Genomic DNA, 21,174 nt, shown 5'->3' with positions numbered 1-21,174 from the left:
GAAAGTGATGCTGTATTAATTTTCTTCAGTAGTGTGTTAAATATACTTTTAGGTTGTAACCTAATGTTAAAATATAAACTATGCTATGTAGGATACTTTTTTCCTAAAGAAAGAACTCATACTGAGATAGCAGCCACAGGACACCTCAATCTTTCAGAGAAAGAGAATTTATTGTTCCATTATCAGGAGAAATTAACTTCTTCCTGCCTTACTCAGCCCTGAAAATGTTGGTTAGGATTAAGAGGAAGTTGACACTGACCACACAGAATCCTGTGTTTGAGTAGAATTTATGCATCATGGATGAGGTGTATGAATATGGAACAGGCTGTTGTTTTTAAGGGTTAATCCTCTGTTAACGTGGGTCCTTTTTCAGGCTTATGCTGCCCAGAAAAAGGTACCTGGATTGTCCATAACTCTTTGTTTCTGTTGTCTCATACTGTCCTAATCCAAATTGTCCAAATTATTATTACTCTAATTGTATTACTATTTTTATAACCATTTCATTACTATTAAACTTTTAAAACTTTAAAAACAAGCGATTGGCATTTTCCACACCCTCTACATCCCCACATGCTTGGAGGGTGGCAAAGCCCAGCTAAGAAGCCAATTTTCCTCCAGGAAAACATCCTGACAGTCGTTCTCCTTCCTTCCCTCAGCTGCTCACCTGCAGCAGCTCAGGAGCACAGCCATGGGGGTGCAGCCCCCTCCCAGCCTTCCTCCCTTCTCGGCTAAAGGGGCAAATGTCTGGGTTGGAATTGGGTGGCTTTTGGTGGGGGAAGATTTGCTGAAGAGGGCAGAGTTTGGGGAAGCAGCTGCTGCCCCTCACACCCAGGCAGGGACTGGGATGCTGGAACAGGAGGCAGGATCTTTGAGCCCAGCCGTAAACCCAGCACTGCTCATGACAAACCCCTTGTTTCTCGTTTGCTTTTGTGGATTGAAGTTAGTCTAGGAGAGCTGCAAGCAGGGGCTAGAACCTTAAAAAGCAAAACTAACCACATTTAAGAAAATTTTTGCACGCCTGTAGCTCTGCTGCTCCTCACCACTTCAAAGGTGCCAGGTTTCTCATCCCACAAGAAACTTTCACCACTTTTTCTGCTAACTCTGCCCTTTGCTCCACAAACACTAATTTTCCTCTAATGGATTAACATAATTGAATTAAACTTGGGCCAATTATTCCAGCAGTTTCCCTGCTAAGCTTAAAATTTGCTCCTTCTGAAGAAGGACTTATGTGCCTAAAAGGCAGCCTGGATTTTTCCACCTCTATCATTTGGTCTAATAAAAGATATTACCTCTCCCCACAACCTGTGCCTCTCTCTTGAGCACACTTGAAAGGAGAAAAATGTTTATCCAGCAAAGAAATGTAACTGGCAAGTTATTTCCCCTGACTGACTCTGATACTTCTGAAGGTTATTTGAGGGATCATAAAGAACTCGTTCTCCCTCCCAGCCCAGCGACTTCCAGTGCTCAAAGCCTCAGCCCAGAGCCCATGAACGCCTATCCTGTTGCTGCAGCAACAGCTGCAACATCCCAGATGTGATGCAGTCCCAATCCCACACTGCCCAGCTGCCTAGAGCTCCCTAAATTTGAGCCCTGGGCACAATGGGTGCAGTGCCAGGAAAGGGAGAAGGAGACCATGGGTGCCTTTTAACTCAGACACCTCTCAAAAATAACAGAACCTGAGCTAGAAAGCCTGATGTGTCTTATTATAATAAAAAGTGCTGCAATTCAACATGAATTAATTCTTCCTTGATAGCTCCCAGCATACAAAGAGAAAGCTTAGAGCAACAAGGAAGTGAAGAGTGAAAGCACTGCCTGCTGAGGAATGAGGAAAACACAGCAGGGGAGGGCTGAGACATCCATGGGACAGGCTCTGCTCTGCCCCCACCAGCTCTAGCAGCTCTCTCTGCTTCAGCAGCCCCCAAAGAACCCAAGGAACTGGGCTGAATGGCCATGGCTGCTCCAACGAGCTCTCAGCAAGCTGCTGTGCCTTCTGGCAGCCCAGCCTGCACTCACAGGCACTCTGTCAAGTCAATACTATAAACAATATCACTCTCCCAGCTCCCACACCTCAGGTGACCTTTCTGCTGAAGCACAAGTCACACTCTGCCCAGCAAAGCACTAAAGACCTAAACCCTTGAGTTGTATGGATGTCCACAGAGCAGAACAGATCAGCCTTCCTGCAGGTTTTATCATCACAATCACACACCAACACACACAACATTTCATAACCGCAACTGAGAATTCTTAAATCATCTTTAAAACAAAAAGAATAAAAATTGAGCAACAAACAAGCTGGTGCTTTTTGTACCAAGCTCTGCAGTTTTTTTAAATATTACTTTGCTGTGATGTCATGTTTAAACACAGCAATTTTTAATACTTATTGGGCAGGGCTTTTCCACTGTGCTGCACTGAAGATACAGACACCTTTAAAAGTGTCATAAACACTCGTTTGACCAAATTACAAAGAGTCTTGGACTCTTGAGGAGAGGCTGCAGATGGAAATGAACTGTAAGATGAACAAAAAGACTCAGTGCCAAGGGCTAAGGCTGGTCCCAAGGTGGCCCATGCAGAGATAGTGCAGCAGCCCAGGGACAGCAGGGCTGGTCCAAGCACTGCACGACACAGAGACACCAGAAGTCCCCACTTCCCCTCTTGTGGTCTCTGTGCAAGGTCATGCAACTTCCCTAGAACATGTCTGGGAGTGAACAGTCCTGTGCTGAACTCTGAGACACTGAGCAGACTATAAATAGGATCCTGGAAAAAGAAAAAAAAAAGAAAAAAAAAAAAGGTAGACCTGGAACAGGCTGTTGGAGATCACCTCATCCAACACATCTCCTCTGAAGGAAAGGAGGAAGGAAATTTCCTTAAGGAAATCAGTGATGTGACTGCAAACTCCCTGCACTTCCATTGAAAATGCTCCCTCATCCCAAAGCACGGAGTAAACAAACACAGATACAAGGAAGAGGGAGAGAAGTGAAACTAATAAACCCTGAAAATTTAGCCTGAATTCCTGTGCATCAGCAGAGCTGCTGCAGTGATTCTTTAGCAGACAAACACCCCCAGTGACACTGATGGGGACACACAGCACCTCACCCCTCTGATCCCCACAGAACAGACTCAGGATCTCAACCTGACCCCATCTGGGCACATCCTGGCACATCTCACCCCACACAGGTGTGGATGCTGCTGGTGATGAGCCCCAGCAATGACACCCCGGTGAGGGGACATGCACAGCCCCTTCCACCCACACACAAGTGCAAGCAGAACTCCAAACCTGCACAAGACTCCAAAAATTCCCAAAACCAGGCACAGTGCCTCTCTTCACTACAGAATCCTCACAATTAATGCTGCCCTGGTGCACCCATATTACATTTGCAGCTGGCAGGCTGAAGGCAGCTTGAGCAGGTTCCATCAACCACTCTCTGTACACGAAATCACCAAACTGACAAACTGAGCCAGCCACTCCTTCCCTGCTGGTGCTCAGGGCAAGTCTGAGTTTTCCTTGTTAAAATAACCCACATTGCCTTGACAAAGCAGTGGCTTTCGCCTTCAAAGTGAAAATGTTTCTAAAAATTTTTGGGGTTAGTCACCAGAGATTTTAAACTGAAATTTGTCATTCTTTATATTGAAGAAGCAGATCTGGACTTTCTCTTCTCTTCCCTTCCCTTTTTTTTTTAACCTAACTTTAAATTAGTTCTCTTCCCACAAAATCTCTCTTCTAGGTAACAGAGAAAGAGCAAAACCAACACATAAAGCCAGGATGGGGTAAATACCACTCTTCTCCTTTCTCCACAGGGGAGAATCAACATTTAAATTAAATTAAATTTTTCTTATTAATTATGTTGTTATTATCAATTAAAAGTGCGGCAGTGGCTCCACACTTTTCATTTTCTAAATTCAGACCACTACTAAACTCTGAATCACATTTGTACAAGGCTTTTTATGAGGGTAGTTAGTGACAGGACAATGGGGGATGGCTTCAAACTGACAGTGGGAAGATTTACACCAGATATTAGGAAGAAATTCTTCCCTGTGAGGGTGGAGAGGCCCTGGCACCCCAGAGAAGCTGTGGCTGTCCCTGGATCCCTGGAAGCGTCCAAGGCCAGGCTGGATGGGGCTTGGATCACCCTGGGATGGTGGAAGGTGTCCCTGCCCATGGCAGGGGTTGCAATGAGATGATCCTTTAGCTCCCTTCCAGCCCAAACCATTCTGGGATTCTGTGATTCTGCACATCTGCAAGAACAAACCCTACATTTAACACATATCTCCTTTTTTCTTCTTCTTTAAAGCATCATTTCAGCCATCCCTGAAAAGTTCTGGGTGAACTTGTGTAAATGCTGCAGATGTGCAAGTGAAGTGCTCAGCTTCAAGCAGGACTCCTCCAAGATCTCCTTTCTTGGGTCACCAGGTCAGGAAGCCATTTAAGCACTTCCAAGTGGTCCCAATTCCTGACATAATGAATTTTCTTTAGGAGAAAGTTCTTATCTATAGAGATAAGATCGAAATCATGATGTACCTCCAGAACTATAAATAATTCCCACCTAATAAAGTTTCCCTCAGCACCACAGAGCATCTGACACACAACTATTCCAGCAGAAGAGGGAGAAGGTGGAAGTAATCCAGGTCACCATTTAGAAAAGCAATATATTCAAGCTTTGTTTGGAACAGAAAATTCCTTGGGAGAAGATCTCCAGGGAATGAAGAAGCTCTGCAGAGAAATACACCAAGAACAGAACCACCAAATCATGCTTGGAATAAGAAGAAAATTTGTCCAGTTTTGGCACCACTAAAATGCTGAACATAAATCAGAAAGCAATCCAATAGAGCATCTTAGCAATTTCCCCCAGGCTGTTGCCACACTTGGTAGTCCCAACCAAAATTCTCCAGGGGAATCCAGTTCTTACCCATCTTTCCATCTACATCAGGCCTCCATTCCACCGCTCCCAGACTCGTGTGCCTTATCCTCCTCTCTCAAGCATCCACCCTGCAACGAACACACACAGAGGTTACAGATTAATTTTGACATGACAACAGGGTCATGAACACAAAGACTCTCCCCACCATCACCTGGGAAAGAGGAGAGAGGAGAACCTGATTTAGGAATGGAGAGCAGGAGTCTGCCTTCCTCTGCACACACCAAAGGTAACACACCAGAAACCTGGGACCTTAATGGTTTTAAAATCTTGGGGTAAACAACTTGTACTTCCTTAAGAGCAGAACATTTTAATTACATGATATTTTTAATGTGCCTTTACATGATTAACGTAACCCTAAAGCAACACCATCTTTAAAAGTTTGGATTCCACAGCATCCCTGTGGGATAACACTCACTTGGGGAACAGACTGACAGCAGGACATGGAAAAGCAGTCCTGAATCAAAGTAGAAACCTAAATTTAGACCTTCCAAATGACAACCAAGGTTCCCCAAGGCTAGAGCAGCTTTCCTCTGACTGCATGGGCAAAAAGCTGAGTGCAGGCAGCTCTCAGCAGCAGTGAGTGCCCTGTACATCCCTCATGGGAGGTGCGTCCCCAGGAGCCCTCCCAGAGTTTCTGCCTTCAGTCTGCCCCCAACACCAGCACAGAAGGGGGCTCAGTGACCTGCCATCCTGCATTCAGTCAAACTCCTGCACCCAGAAAGGTTTTTTGGGGGTTTTTTGGCCACCAAGAAACTAAAGCAGGCCTGAGCCTGCTGGAACCTGTCCTGCTCACTAATGAAAAGCCTCATTTTAGACTGAACAAAGGCAAAATCCACCTAAAGATGGGCACCTTTTAAAGGACACTGTGATAGAAGACAACATCAAATTCCATTTTAGCTGCCTGACAAGCCCTCAGATGTCTTAATCATAAACCTGTGTGATAGCACAAGGAAAGGGAGAAACACCTCAAGAACTTGACCAGACTTGCACAGGGAGTGAGGAATTCCTCAGTCACTGAGAGCCACGTGCTCCACGGATCCTGGAGTGTTAAATATGAAACACTGGTCAGAAATGGTAGGAAAAAGCACTTTGAAAACCTCCTGGCTTGGTCAAATCAAATCAAACCAAACACAGCAACAAATCTGAAGGGGACCAGGAATGGTCCCAAGAATGGACTAAAATGATTTTCTGCAGCTCTGGTGCCTCGGTGCTGGCGAGCACAGGGATATTTATCCAAGCTATTTTGAGAGATGAGCAGGAAGGGAAGGTGATAAGAGAGCAGCTGAGGCAGAGACATCCAAGTGCCCTGAGAGTGTTGCTCATTCTCCTGCAGCTTCCTCCCAGGACAGCCCCAGCAGCCTGAGAGCCCAGGGCCACCAGGGACTCTGCTCCGTCCATTTCCAACACCAAGGAGGAGAGGAGGAAGTAACCAAGCAGCTTGAATGGTTAAAAATCCCACCTTGGGAAAGAACTGGTCAGTCTGTGCAACACTGAATCAAGAGAGAGCAGAAAACCAGCAAGAAAGCAGAGTGAAAATTCCATCTGATTATAACAAGGGCAGGAAACAGCCCAAACCTTCACTTTTGCTTTCAAAACTGCTGTGACACTTCCAGGAATTAAGCTGTGTGCATAATTTGCACTGAGGACCACAGGCAGGTAGCCTGGATCAACTGTAAATTCCTGGGATAACCCAGGCAAACTCTCCTATCAGAGTAATAGATTTCTCTAATGTCTTCCCGGAGACCTTCCAGACCCTTCCAAACCATATCTAGTCACAAAAACAAGCATCTACAGGAACTGTGCAAACAAGCCCTGGAAAAAACAGGTGACCTTTCCATCAGCAGAGCCTTCCCCTGTGCTGCTGTCCATCACCTCTGGCACAGCAAAGCCCTGAGACCCCAGTGCCCAGCCCTTGTGAGCAAACCAGCCCCTGCACAGAGGGCAGGAAATCTCCCCAGATACACAAGAGAAAGAAGGGGTTCTGTTTTAGCAGAAAATGCTAAATGTTCTCCGTGCTGAGGACAGCCAGCCTTCAAACTGGACTGCAAACATCGGTGATTTCCGTGGCTTCCCAAAAATACATACCAGCAGCTTCCTGTTCCAGAAGGACAAATTCCTGTTTCTAGTACAAATTCTGTCCTATTATTATGTCCCTTAAAAAACAGGGAGGAGGGGGATGGGGGAAAATAAGAGGGGAGAAAAAAGGGAAAATCCTTTTCCTACAGGTGCTGTTCCAAGCAGCTTCTCCTCCCGCTCAGCTCCCTGATCAGTGCTGGCAGTTTGGGACACAGAACCAGGGAGCATCTGAAACTGGGCTCCCACTGGCCACTGCACCCCTCCCACAGCCCACAGAACTCTGCAAATCTACTCAAAATCTCCCTGGTAAGTGCCTGCCAAGCAGTGAGAGAGCTCAGCAAAGTGCTGGCTCCCAGGGGTGCTGAGGGAATGTATTCCAGGTTTGTGCTGTGGTGCAAGAGACTCTGCCTGCTCAGGGAACTGCTGAAGTTGCTTCACCTGCAGGAAAGCCCAGTACAGATGCTCTGATCCAAGGGAAAACAATATCAATATAATTATAATAATTTAATTGTTATTCTAATAATTAATATAATAATAATATAATAATATTTGAATTATTAGCATAATAATAATAATATTGTAATAATTGATTGCTTATCAGTTTTGATTTGCCTGAGCTGAACTTTGCAGACAGAGTGACTCAAACTTCTTTACAGCTCCTTGAGTGCAGGGTATGAGTATCTGCATGAGAGGTGTATGCAAGGTCATTAATCCACTTTGAAAATTAATCCCAGCTTTTCTCTTTTTCTTCCCATACTCCTGGCTGGGAAGGGATTAAGGAAGACTGAGCTCAAGGGAGACAAGAGTTCAATTCTGACATGTCTGTACATCCTGCCTCTGATGTAGATCTGTGGATTTCAATTACAGAAAGCAAAGCAGGGGAGGAGAGGATGGAGAAGTGTGATTTTCTTCTGGATGTAAGGGAAGAGAAAGCAAAGTGACCAGGAGATTGACTGTGAGGAATGATGTAGGATGAAGGTTAGGAAAGCAGGAAGATGCAGTCCAGCACTGAGAGGTGGAGTCCCCTGCAGTCTGCTATTGATATTTGGGATTTCCAGTATCACCTACCCCAAAAAGGGTTGCTCTTACCCTGCAGAGGCTCAGCATCCCCCATAAAACACAGATTTCATGTCAGCATGTCTTGCCACTGCTGCAGCACAAGCAAACAGCATCTCCCTCTGCAGTTTATCATCCCCAGGCTTCCAGGGAAAGCAGCACCTACTTATTCCTGCCTGAGCACCACCACTTAGCACTTTGGTATGAAGGTGTAGGGACACACCACTGTAGGAAAAAATAAATAAATAAAAATAACAATCCACAGTTGCCCCTGAAATAGGGCTCGGCTGGAAAGCTACTCAAAGTAGCATTGCTAAAATTGGGACTTTCCTTGTTTTTTCAAGCAGCAGGGAACATGTTGGGCTCAGAGAGTTTAACAAGCAGGAGTCAAGTGGAAAAAATCTCTCCTTTTTAAGAGCTGACCACATTAACTTTCAGCAAGTTTCCGGGAGTCCTGCCAGAGCACTGGAGTTTTGTATACTACGGAACTGTTAAAAATATTATTGTAAATGTTATTTTCAAAAAGCTTCAGAGGCCAGAGCTGGGGTAGTGTAAAAAACAACAGCAAAGCAAATGAGATTGTTTTAATGGTGAGAACACAAGTGGATGTGTGCTGATAGCTCAGGCAGCCTGCAGGCTTGGCAAAGCGGGGTTCAAAGGCAAGGGAGAGTGGTTGGAATATTTCAGGTTTTCTCTGATCATCCCAACCTCATCCTTACAGTTTTCTCTAAACACTCCAGAACATTCAACCTGCTGTACTTAGAACTGCCCTGGAGCTTGGATCCATATTCTGGGATACACAAAACAACAGCTAAATTTTGGTGCCACTTCAGACACACAAGACCCTGCCCTGAAGGCATTTTCCACCCAGGTTATCCAAAGGATACACCACGCAAGGGAAGTAAAAAAATAGCAACTTAAGACTGTGCATCTTTGTAGATATAGCACTTAGGGACATGGTTCAGCCATGGACTTGGCAGTTCTGGGTTAATGGTTAGACACTGTGATCTTAAAAGTTCTTTTCCAGCCTAAGTGATTCTCTGATTCCTGTTTATGAGCATGCAGCTGGGATGGACTTTCTGCAGACATGTGTGCAGCCAGGCCAGGTGTGCAGGTGTATCTCCCCAGAGAGCTCAAGGGACAAAGTTCATGAGCCAAGATGAGGAGAATAAAACCTCCCCTGAGGTTTTAATCAGGCTGCTGAGCTGGAGGTGACCTGCACAGACCAGCAGAGCTCATGGAAGGAGCCAGCTTGTGCTCTGGGAGGACATGCAACCCATGAAACCCAACAAGCAATCCTGCATTAGCACCCACCAGCTGAGGCTTCTTCTCCCCAGTTTGGGCCATGACACCCCAAAACTGCTCAAGAATCTTTCTCACAGCACCTGCTGCTGGGAGAAGAGCTCTGTGTTCAAAAGCCATCGTGCTCAGTGGAGGATTCCTTCAGCCAGTGACCCAGCCAGGGCAGCTGCACTTGACAGAAACATCTCCTGAGCCATCCTGTTCCTGCCAGCACGACATGTACCGAGAATGAGAGCTTTAGAACCTGCCTGAGTCCTGCTGTTAACATCCATGACAGCCCTTTGAAGAAGCCACTGAGATCTTAAAACAAATCCTCTTCTCAGAAATTACTTTTTATAAACAAAATGTTCCAGACAGCACACTCCAGTACATTATCCTAGAGAGGTTTGGGTAGGAAAGGTTCTTAAAGATCTTCTAGTTCCAGCTCCCTGCCATGGACAGGGACACTTTCCACTATCTCAGGCTGCTCCAAGCCCTGTCCAACCTGCCCTTGGGAACTTCCAGGGATCCAGGGGCAGCCACAGCTTCTCTGGGCACCCTGTGCCAGGGCCTCACCACTCTCAAAGGGAAGAATTTCTTCCTAATATCCAATCTAAATCTCTCCTCCTTCAGTTTAAGACCATTCCCCCTTGTCCTATTATTCCATATCCATGTAAGAAGTCCCTCTTCAGCTCCCTTGTAGCCCCTTTAGGTACTGGTATTTTCCTCAATCCCCTTCCTTGCTTTGCAGTGATATTCCTTTTACTAGTGCAGTAATCAGCAATGTATACTGGCAAATTAAATAGCTTCGATTTTCCATACAGATCTCAAACCTCTGGAACAATAAAACAAAGAGGCAAATCAAAAGAATCAGAAAGGACTCTTCTATCAGCAAAGGTGAGACACCACAGCCACCTTAAGGTCAGAGTTAATCTATTTTACAGGTATCAGACAGGTCAAGAAAAACAACACAGAACACACATGTTCCCCACTTGTTTGGGTTTTTATTTCTATCAGGGTCTGCAGAGCACAGAATTGTGTCTGCAGAACTCACATTTTTTAGAGAGAAACCACCTCCCCCAGCAGCTGGTGGAGATGAGCCAATTTGCAGACACCCTGAGCACACCCCAAAGCTCACCTCAGTCCCTCTGTGCCTAAATCCACGTTTTCAAACTGGGCACTGAAGTCACCAAGCCTAAAGGATCCTCACCTCCTGCAAGCCTCAACATTCACCTCCCCAGGTGAAGCTGAGCCAGGATTATTTACACACAGGTGAGGATGAAGATCTGCAGCTGGGGCAGAGCACTGTCCTGCATCATTTTCCCTTCCACAGAGCAAAATCCTGTGCTCAGACAGTTCTCTGTGCACTTGTGAATCAGAGGGAAACCCTGATGCCACTTCCACCTACAGAAACCCTCTGATGCCAATGAACATTCCCTTCTAAGTGAACACAGCAAAGGGAAGGTATTTCTACATGTAATATAAAAACCAATGCAGAAGAATGTTGTCATTTCTTCCTCCTGCAGGTTTTCACTGCCTTACTTTTGTTTTTCTCCTCAAATGACCAAAGATTTTGTGGGAGGGAAATTAAAGCAAAACTGTGTGTCTGGTATAGTGAAGCTTCAGGCCTCTTTCTTCCACGTTACTGGGAAAAACAGGAAGGAAAATGAGCAGAAACCAAAAAGGAGGAATAGATAGTAAAACTTGCAGGTGAAATGAGCCATCAGAAAAGTGTTTGTCTCAGAAAAAAAATAAAAAATCTTTCCTTGGGAAAAGCAATTGGGAGAAAATCATCTGGTATCAGAAACAGAGTCTCCATGAATGGAGCTTTACACCAGAGAGCTGCTAAGCCAGCATTGTGCCATGGGGAACCTGGCCTGAGAGCTGGAATCTGCACCAGGGACTGGGATTCCAAGGTCTTTTAAAGTTGTTTTGTCCAATTAACTTTTAAAACATACTTTACTTCTACTTTTCTACCAATAACTAATTATTTCTCTATCATGCAACACCTACATTGCAGCTCTCCCCAACTAATCAATCTATACCACTAACACAACAGAAAATAGAGTAAATAAAAAAGAAAAAAAAATGCCCAAAATCTTCCACTTTGTCTTCTATCTACTTCCATACTAAAACCCCAAAATTCTAAATTTTTCACCCTGCAATAAACTATACTATTATCTACTTTACACACTTATAAATTCTAAGAAGAATTCTTAGAAGCCCTCTCCATAAACGAAAGTTAGAAGCAATGTTTCCTTAAAAATCAAGACTTATCAAAACAAACAGAGAAATATTCCCCATGCCCTAAGTTCCAACAGGTATCACCCGCATAACCAACCTCATGGCTGATCCAACATGCTCCAACAGGGATTTTAACACTAAGTGACCAAGCTCTGACTGGGAAGGAGGGAGATTATTGTATTTGTGGGGTGCCCCGTGGCAGGGAGGAAGGATGCATATGACTCCATGTTCTCAGAAGGCTCATTTATTATTTTATGATAATATATTATATTAAAGAATACTATACTGAACTATACTAAAGAATACAGAAAGGATACTTACAGAATGCTAAAAAGATAATAATGAAAACTCCTGACTCTTTCCAGAGCCCTGACACAGCTTGGCCCTGACTGGCCAAAGAGTGAAAACAACTCCCAGCAGAATGCAATGGAACAATCACCTGTGGGTGAACAATGTCCAAACACATTCCACATGAGCACAACACAGGAGAAGCAAATGAGATAAGAATTGTTTTCCTTTTCTCTGAGGCTTCTCAGCTTCCCAGGAGAAAAATCCTGGGAGAAGGGATTTTTCAGAAAATGTGAATGTGACAGGAGATGATCCTATGGCCTTGGCACGGCACCGTGGAAGGACCAGGGCTTTCAAGGCACTGTGCCAACTCCCACCCTCACCTTTGAAGGCACTGTGCCAACTCCCACCCTCACCTTTGAAGGCACTGTGCCAACTCCCACCCTCACCCCACCTCCTGTCTGACCCCCTTTCTGTGCCTTGCAGAGCCCTGAGAGCGCAGAGCATGGATACCACACCTGCCCATGCCAGGAGCCACCCCCAGCCCCTGTAAAGCAGCATTTCCCCCCAGCCTGCAGGGATCAATAGTCCCTGGCAGCCATCCCCCTGCACAGCTTCTCTTTAACGAGCACAGCCTCTCCCCTGCAGCCTGCCTGGCTGATATTGATCCCAACCAGACTTTCTGATCGACTGCAAAGCCCAGGGCTCAGCACTAATTGACCACTCTCTGCTCTCTCAGCAGCCACCTGGTGGATTTGCTCCTTCTCTGTGGGCAAGAAGCAAAACCTCCACAGCACATGGGGACACCAGGACCCCAACAGCCACCACGAATCTTGGCAGGTCCTCTCCTTCCTCGTGCCACTCTTCACGTGTTCTAAGTGTTCATTTAGAAGGGAATGTTCATTGGCATCAGAGGGTTTCTGTAGGTGGAACTGGCATCAGGGTTTCCCTCTGATTCACAAGTGCACAGAGAACTGTCTGAGCACAGGATTTTGCCCTGTGGAAGGGAAAATGATGCAGGACAGTGCTCTCCCCCAGCTGCAGATCTTCATCCTCATCTGTGTGTAAATAATCCTGGCTCAGCTTCACCTGGGGAGGTGAATGTTGAGGCTTGCAGGAGGTGAGGATCCTTTAGGCTTGGTGACTTCAGTGCCCAGTTTGAAAACGTGGATTTAGGCACAGAGGGACTGAGGTGGGCTTTGGGGTGTGATCAGGGTGTCTGCAAATTGGCTCATCTCCACCAGTTGCTGGGGGAGGTGGTTCTGCCATGCAACTCTGGGTTGAGAGCTCTCCAGTGGGAGAAGGCAGAGCTCAGTGAGGGCTCAGTGGCCAGCAAAGATTAAAAGCCAGCTGTGGTTTTGGGCAGAAGGAGCAGGGTTCTGCACAGCCCCAGCACTGAGCTGCCTCCATGAGCTGCTGGCTCGTGCCTGCCATCAGTGGGGTGGTGATGGGGTTATGAAACAAGCACGTGGGGCAGCTTCCACAGAGGCTTTGTTCTTGTCCTCTGGACTTGCAGTATCACATGAACTCAAGTGCACTTGCCTTCACAGAAAAAAATGAGCCATCAACAGAGCAGGAAGCAGAGCACACAGCCCTGGGCTCACAGAACCTTACAGCCTGCAGAGCACACACACTGCCCAAAGCTCAGAGCTCTCAGAGCCTCCCAGGTATCTGCCCTGCCTCTCCTGCCAGCCCTTCCCCACCCAATTTTCCCAAAGCTGTGGTTCTGCAGGGCCTGAGCACAGCCTGTTGCTTGCTGCAGTGCACACAAGGCAGCTCCTTCTCCAGAAGAGTTGCCCAAGCTGTGCCATCACCCAGTGCTCCCCCAATGCAAGCCAGCAGCATCCTGCTGCTGCACTCACTCTGCTTCATTCCCCAAGCCTGGTGAAGGGAAGGAAAGATGATGACACTGAGGAAAAGGTGGGTCCTGCCTCTAAACCCGGCTCAGGGCATTGCAGAACTCGAGACTGAGAGCAGGACAGCTCACCAAGGAGTCTGCAGGGGAGGCAGTGGGATGAGTAATTTCCTCTCCTACCACGTCCAGCCTGGTGTGGAGCAATGGAAAGTCACTGTGGGCACTTTGTCCAGTTCAGAGAAAGTCTGACCTGGAGACTTTCAGAAAAGAGAAGCCCATCACCCTTGAGAGGCCATGAACCATCAAGGCAGCTGTACAACACCTCAGAACTGGCAGAGCAGCTGCTCAGCTGCTCCAAAATCAGGTCACTTATTAGGCACAGTGGGGAAGCAGTCAACTACTTTTAGAAGAAAGCTCTGGAGAAATACAGTTCAGCTCAATATTGATTCCCACGGCTCCGTTACAGACAGACAGAATTAATTTCCAGGATGGAAAGAAACATATGCCTGTGTATCAAAACAAAATACAGAAGCCTTTCCAGTCCTCTGGCTGCATTTCAATGCAAACCAGAAGGCTGTCGTGATAGAAAGATTTCAGTTTTCTAATTAATCCTCCCTGCTGAGAGTTTAATGCTGCTAATTGATGAGGAGAGGTGGTGTCCAGACAGTGCTTGCAATTCCTTTTTACATCTTTAGGCCAAGTTCTCTCTAAATTAAATAATAATAAGGCAGATTTGTTCCCTGTGTGCGCTGTGCCCTGCTCCAGCTCCCTCCTCCCTAGGAGATGTCTGGTGGAGAAGGGAAGGGAGGCAAAGCCCATGTCAGAGCTCTTTACAAGTGTTGGAAGTTTTCCTGGAAAACGTCATCTGTGATACTGTCACTTCCATAGGACAAGCCAAGAGAAAGACCAGTGGTGCCAGGGACACTGCCTGTACCACGAAACACCCTCCATGGATCCGGGAGAGCTTCTCCCCCTGCAACAGAGCTTGGCCAAGAGATGTCCCATAACACTTCCAAAACCCACACAAAATGTACTGTGGTGTCAGGAAATGGATCATCAGAACGGCCCCTGAAGCCCAACCAAGTGCCACCCCCAGCAGAAAGATGTCACAGGCACAGAGGAAGGTTGGCTGCTCACCTGCACCACAGAACAGTTCCCACCCTTAACCCTAAATATTGATCTCACACTGGTGTTGACCTCTGGAGCCAGCAAAGTGATCCTAAGTGCAAAAACCAACAGCCTCAGTAGGAGAAGGCAGTTCAGCACATGCCTGGATAGGAAATTCCTGCTCCCATTCCCTACAGGAGTACATGCTCCAGTCCTTCCCTGATCAGAACCTGTCCCTTTGCTCTCAACACTCAGCAATTCCAACCCAAGTGCTCTGAGCTGCAGTTGGGGAATGAGAAATAAAAACCAACCCACCTTCACCGTGCTGTGGTTACTAAGCAGTAACAAACCAAGCAATGCTGATGGTCCCCAAGCTCTGGCCTGACACTCCAGCACTGCTCTGTTTGTCATGGCAATAGCATTTCCACCTGCACCTCTCTGACATCTCCTCTGGGAGCCTTTGCTGTAGATCATGGCCAGCAGAGCCCAGGCCAGCTGTGCAGAGGTCCAGCTGGCTGACCTCTCCTTTCCAAAAGGCTTCTATTTTTTCCCCCCTTATTATTATTAGTTTTCAAGCCATCTACTCCATCATAAATATCAAGTAAAATTAGCTTATTCCTAGAATACTATAAAAAGACAAGATCATGCCTGCACAAACTGACAGCAAGTTAAGGAGAAAGCTCCAAACACGCCAAGAATGTCAAGTCAAGAGCTTTTGGCCCTTTTTCTACAAAATCCTATTGCTGCAAGCAACAATTGCAACTGTGCAGGCTGAGTCACGTGTGTGCAGAGTGCCTCACCTGCACAGGCTGCCTGCTGCTCCTCCTCAGTGCCCTGAGCAAACCCCTCCTGCCTGCCCAGCAGCCTATTAATAAATACACACCAGGGAGAAAAGCTGCTGGCCAGCAGGGAGGTGGATGAGATGATGTAACAGGACCTTTTCCATCTCTTTTCTGCTTAGTCACAGGATAAATATCTCCCACGTTGCAGAGGAACACGCTGGCTTTGCCTGCCTGCCTGTGGTGGGAGAGTTGCCCTCTGAAGATGTTTTGTTTTCCAGATGTTCACAGAATCACAGGATGACTCTGCTGGGAAGGGAGCTCTGGAGATCTCCCAGTGCTGAAGGAGGCTCACTAGAGCAGGTTGCACAGGATCATGTCCAGGCAGGTTTTGAATACCTCCAGAGACAGCAAACAGGGCTTACCCAAGGGGAGTTACACAACAGAGGACTTGCATTAGCCTGGGTCTCACCTTCAGCAAGCTCTGAGGCACCCAAGCAAGTCCCCCAGCTCCTGTCCCACAAGCAGCACAGCAATCTCATTTTTGTACTATCAGAACACTTCCCTGAGCTCTCAAGCCTGCTCCTGTCCAAGATGGAAAAGCACTTCATTTACTTTTGTAAAAGGCAGGTTGGCAAGAGCACAGACAGCAAACATCCAGGTCAAGCTTCCTGTGATAGACTGTCAAAAAAAGCTCAAAAAACCCAACCACCCCAGAAAGGGAAATCAAGGAACCAAAGGGTTTGGGGAGAAGAGGCTCCAATGCAGCTTAGGTGTTCAGGTTTACATGGCAATTTCCACTGGCATTGATTCATGCCACAACAGCAGCAGGGCTCTCTCTTGGTTTTAAAATGCCTGAAGAGTGCAAGGCTTCCACAAGAGACCATCCTCACACACAACCCAGAGAGCACCTGAGAGCCTCAAGGCCATAGATCTGCAAATTTCACTATGCAAAGAAAAAAATATTTCACCATATAAACCATAAAAAAGACCCCATACCATTAAAAAAACAAAAACAAACCAAAAAAACCAAACAAATAAAAAGACACCAAAAAAAAACCCCACCAAAAAACCACCAAAAGCCTAAATATCACTTGCAATGAGATGGACACCAAGGGATGGGGAGTAGAAGGTTTTGCTTCATTTTCTGCTGAACAATGGGATAACCCTGAGCATTGCAAATTCTCATGGGATTCTGTGTTTTTCGTAAGAACGTTGTTCCTGGAGTCACATGATTACATCAGAATCCACACTTCCCCTTTTTTTTTTTTGTTAAAAAGAAGTATTTGCAGATGTCAAATGTTGAAGAAGTGTAAATCACATCTGAAATGCTCAACTTGAAGGAATAGAAAAATCTGCTTTACAAGAAATAAATCTGTATTTTTTGGAGGAGAGAATGTGATCCAGAATTGCTTTCCACCAATACTCTACACTGGAAACCTTAGACTGGACAGGGAATAACTTAATTTCGGGGAGAGGTGTGTTCCTTCAACATCTCCATCTGTAAGTTAGAGATCAAAGAATACAGTTTTCATAGCAACACCTGCCTAGAAATTAAGCAGCCCCTTTGGGGTACCCTGATACTGGCTTTCCTAGTCAAAGGAACATTATGCACTGGGGGACAATATCAAGGCACAGCAGTTTAAAAAACAATAAAATAATAATACAACAGAATGTCTTTCTAAATTTTGTTCCCACTTCTTTTATCCAGCATCAAGCAGGGCAAATTCAGCTATGCCAGCTCACCTTGCTGGCATTCCCTGCTCACCAAAACCACCAGATTCACAGCTGCTGGTGGATCTTGTCCAGCAGAAATTTACTTGACGGTAAAAATCAGTCTATAAATAAGGATTTGACCTGAAAAAGCCTGTGTTAGATCTCACAGAGCTCATCCCATGGTCTTGCTGAGCCTGGGGCAGTGTCACCATGGCACTACAGGCACCTGGGCTGCAGCTGCCCACCAGTTCAGAAAAATAAACTTTGGCCACGTGTTCAAATACAAGCACCACAAAGAGCAGAAGACCTCAGGTCAGGTTTATTTCCTATTTTTGCATGGAACAAAACAATTAAGACCTGGAAGATCTGTGGCGTGCTACACCATGCATTAAATACACGCATATAAATAATATAAATAATTAAATATATTAAATACATTAAATAGCCATGGAAAAAAGAGGGTAAAGACTGCACTTCTGGTTAAATCAGTGGTCTTTACCCATTCTGTCCAAACTAACTAGCAAAGATGCAGAGAAATTCAGAGGTGGAGGAGAACACAAAGGGCCTGAGCAGTGGTGGAGCTCAGAGCAGCTCCTGGCACAGGAGCCAAGCCCTGAGGTGGCATCCATCACCCTCCCTGGAGCTCAGCCCTGCCATTCCTCGAGCTCCAGGGCTCTGCTTTTCATCAGCTTTCACAGAGACAGCAGCAGGGCAGCTCCTCCTGCTCGCTGGGCACAGAGCAAGGGAAGCTCAGAGCAAGTGTGAAAATGCCTATTTTATGATTGGCTTTTCACAAATACTAAAATAAATATTATATGTGTTGTGTTAGAAAGTGATGATGTATTAATTCTTTGAAGTAGTGTGTTAAATATAGTTTTAGGTTATAACAATGTTAAAATATAAACTCTGCTATGTAGGATACTTTTTTCCTGAAGAAAGGACTCACACTGAGATAGCAGCCACAGGACACCTCAATCTTTCAGAGAAAGAGAATTTATTGCTCCATTATCAGGTGAAAGAAACTTCTTCCCACCTCACTCAGGAAGGATGACACTGTCAGGATTAAGAGGAAGAAGCTGACACTGCCCACACAGAATCCTGTATTTGAATGGAATTTATGCATCATGTATGAGGTGTATCAATATGGAACAGGCTATTGTTTTTAAGGGTTAATCCTCTGTTAACATGGGTCCTTTTTTGGGCTTATTTTGCCCAGAAAAAGGTACCTGGACTGTCCCTAACTCTTTGTTTCTGTTGTCTCATACTGTCCTAATTCAAATTGTCCAAATTATTATTCCTCTAATTGTATTACTATTTTTATAACCATTTTATTACTATTAAACTTTTGAAGTTTTAAAAAACAAGCGATTGGCGTTTTTCACAGCAAGGAAAACTCCTGGCAGAGCTCTGGGTTCCTGCATTGTCTCAGCCCAGCTCCCAGGGAAGGGAGCACAAACCTGTTCAGTCACATTGTTCCTGCTCAGCCCTGGCCATTGAGCTGCTGTTGCTGCTGTTCCCAGCACAGATCTGCAGCACCCCAGGACACACTCCTGCCTGCCCTGGCTGCAGAATCAACCCCAGCCAAGCTCCAGCACAGACCATGCCCAGCATCAGAGGCTGGTTCACAGTTATCAAATTCCTGAACTGGCCACTGTGGCTGCACAGTGTGGAACACACCAAGCCCTGCAAAGGATGGGCACACCAAACCCACAGCACCACAAATCTCCCTATCCAAACCATTACCTTCTGCCTGCCCAGGATTTCCCCTCCCTTCCCTCTGTCTGCTCTCAGGTGCCTGCAAACAGTGGCTGGGCTTGGGAAGTGGGAAAAATGCCTATTTTATGATTGGCTTTTCACAAATATTAAAATGAATGTTACATGTGTTGTGTTAGAAAGTTATGCTGTATTAATTCTCGTAAGTAGAGTGTTAAATATAGTTTAGGGGTGTAACTATAGGCTAAACCTGTAGTTTAGGTTTAAAATGTTAAAATAGAAACTCTGCTATGCAGGATACTTTTTTCTAAAGAAAGGACTCGCACTGAGATAGTCACAGGACACCTCAATCTTTCAGAGAAAGAGAGTTTTTGCTCCATTATCAGGAGAAATGAACTTCTTCCTGTCTCTCTTGGGCAGGACAACACTGTTAGGACTAAGAGGAAGAAGTTGACGATGACCAGACAGAATCCTGTGTTTGAATGGAATTTATGCATCATGTCTGAATATGGAACAGGTTATTGTTTTTAAGGGTTAATTCTCTGTGGCTTCTGCCAGCCCTGCAGAGGATGGGCACACCAAACCCACAGCACCACAAATCTCCCTATCCAAACCATTACCTTCTGCCTGCCCAGGATTTCCCCTCCCTTCCCTCTGTCTGCTCTCAGGTGCCTGCAAACAGTGGCTGTGCTTGGGAAGGATTACCACAGAGGCTGCTGCAACCTTGCTGCAGAGGTGTCAGAACACCTGGGGACCTCCTGCCCTCTGAAGCTGTCACAGGGCTCTGATGCTCTTCTGGTTAATGCTTATCTCGCTGCACTTGGTTCTCAAGGATGTCTGTGCTGCTGCCTTTGAACCACACAGGAAAAAAACAGAAAGTGAATCCAGGGTCAACACATAAATAAATAAATATTTTTAAAATAATAATCAGATTAACCAAACACTAAAACACCTCTTGTAAAGACTCTGCTGCATCATCAAAGTCCCCTATTTGAGCAAACATGGCCAAAAAACAAAAAAAAAAGATGAAATTACAGTTTTGATTGTAGAATTTCCTCTGTACCTCCTTCTTCTTCCCCAGAAAGATTTGCTCTAAAAAGAAAATACCACTCGTCATGTTTCTGTCCTTGCTTATTTAAGAGGAGAACCGCAGCCTACGGCTCTGAAATATTATTAGCACCTTTCCCCTTTTTACACCAAACCACAACTAAATGAAACATGCTACAAAAACCAAACAGACATGGAAGTTACAGGTCCTTTTTTTCTTTTAATCCCCTTTTTAAAACGAAGCAAGTACTTTCTGAGCTGAGCTCTGAAAACCAGATCACACATACAAAGAAACGAGTTTGGAAATCCCCCTCCCTCCACCCCCACTGCTATTTGCTAAGGAAACCAGATGCCCAAAGCCAGCCAAAAAATGATCTCAGCCATTCTTAAGAGAGCCTACAGTGCATTTTCATGAGTCATGGAAAGCAACAACTGGTTGCTTTGGTAATGCTAGGTAAGCAACTGGTCATCCATCCCCAAGCAGACCTCCAGCAGTAAGTCAAAGAGCAGCCCCTGTCCTGACAGATTACATCAGAGACAGCCCCAGAACAGAGCTCTGCAGCAAGGCACCTTCAGGAGGTTTGATGACACACTAGTTGTGTCCCATGAAAGCATTTAGCACAGCTCTCAGCAGCCAGGATCCCCCGTGCTCCTGACCCAGGTGTGCTGCCAGTGCTCCACACGGGGCAGGCAGCAAGTGGAGAGGGAGGCAGGGATTAGCAAGAATCCTCTTTGGGCTGGGGACATCCCTGCAGGGGCACCACTCCTGAACATGGCCATGAAGGTGGTGATGATGTCCTGTGATGCAGCCCAGAGCCCTTCATACCTGTCCAAGGTCTTGGAAATCCAGCCCCAGATGGGTCAGGGAGGCGGTCAGATCCCCATGCACCAAGGGGAGATCCTGTTCAACACACCCCATGTTCTTCCACAAGCATTTGCCACTGTCATCAGCTCCTGGTGACTCCCACAGCACCCACACAGCCACTGCTGCCTGGGGAGCTCCCACAGGGGTGAGACACCAAACTGCACCTCTCTGGCAACACCTGGTGTGAAAGACAAATCAACTTCCCAAGTGATGATGAACCAAGTACAGGAA

The 21,174-nt window shown here is 46.0% G+C and overlaps 1 protein-coding gene across 2 annotated transcripts in view; it reads right to left on the bottom strand.

Annotated features, from left to right (window-relative positions):
• The window catches only part of LOC311162408 (mitogen-activated protein kinase kinase kinase 3-like), an 80,044-nt gene that overhangs the window by 51,723 nt on the left and 7,147 nt on the right, over positions 1–21,174 (bottom strand). For both annotated transcript variants that reach the window (XM_084220738.1, XM_084220739.1), the window contains exon 2: positions 4,905–4,984. In XM_084220738.1, coding sequence (XP_084076864.1) covers positions 4,905–4,908 — 4 coding nt within the window. In that variant the 5' untranslated portion in view covers positions 4,909–4,984. The remainder of the gene's footprint in view (positions 1–4,904; positions 4,985–21,174) is intronic.

This window comes from Fringilla coelebs (genome assembly GCF_963513975.1).
Source record: "Fringilla coelebs genome assembly, chromosome: 1".
Classification (NCBI taxonomy): domain Eukaryota; kingdom Metazoa; phylum Chordata; class Aves; order Passeriformes; family Fringillidae; genus Fringilla; species Fringilla coelebs.
This window is presented reverse-complemented; position numbering and strand designations above follow the sequence as displayed.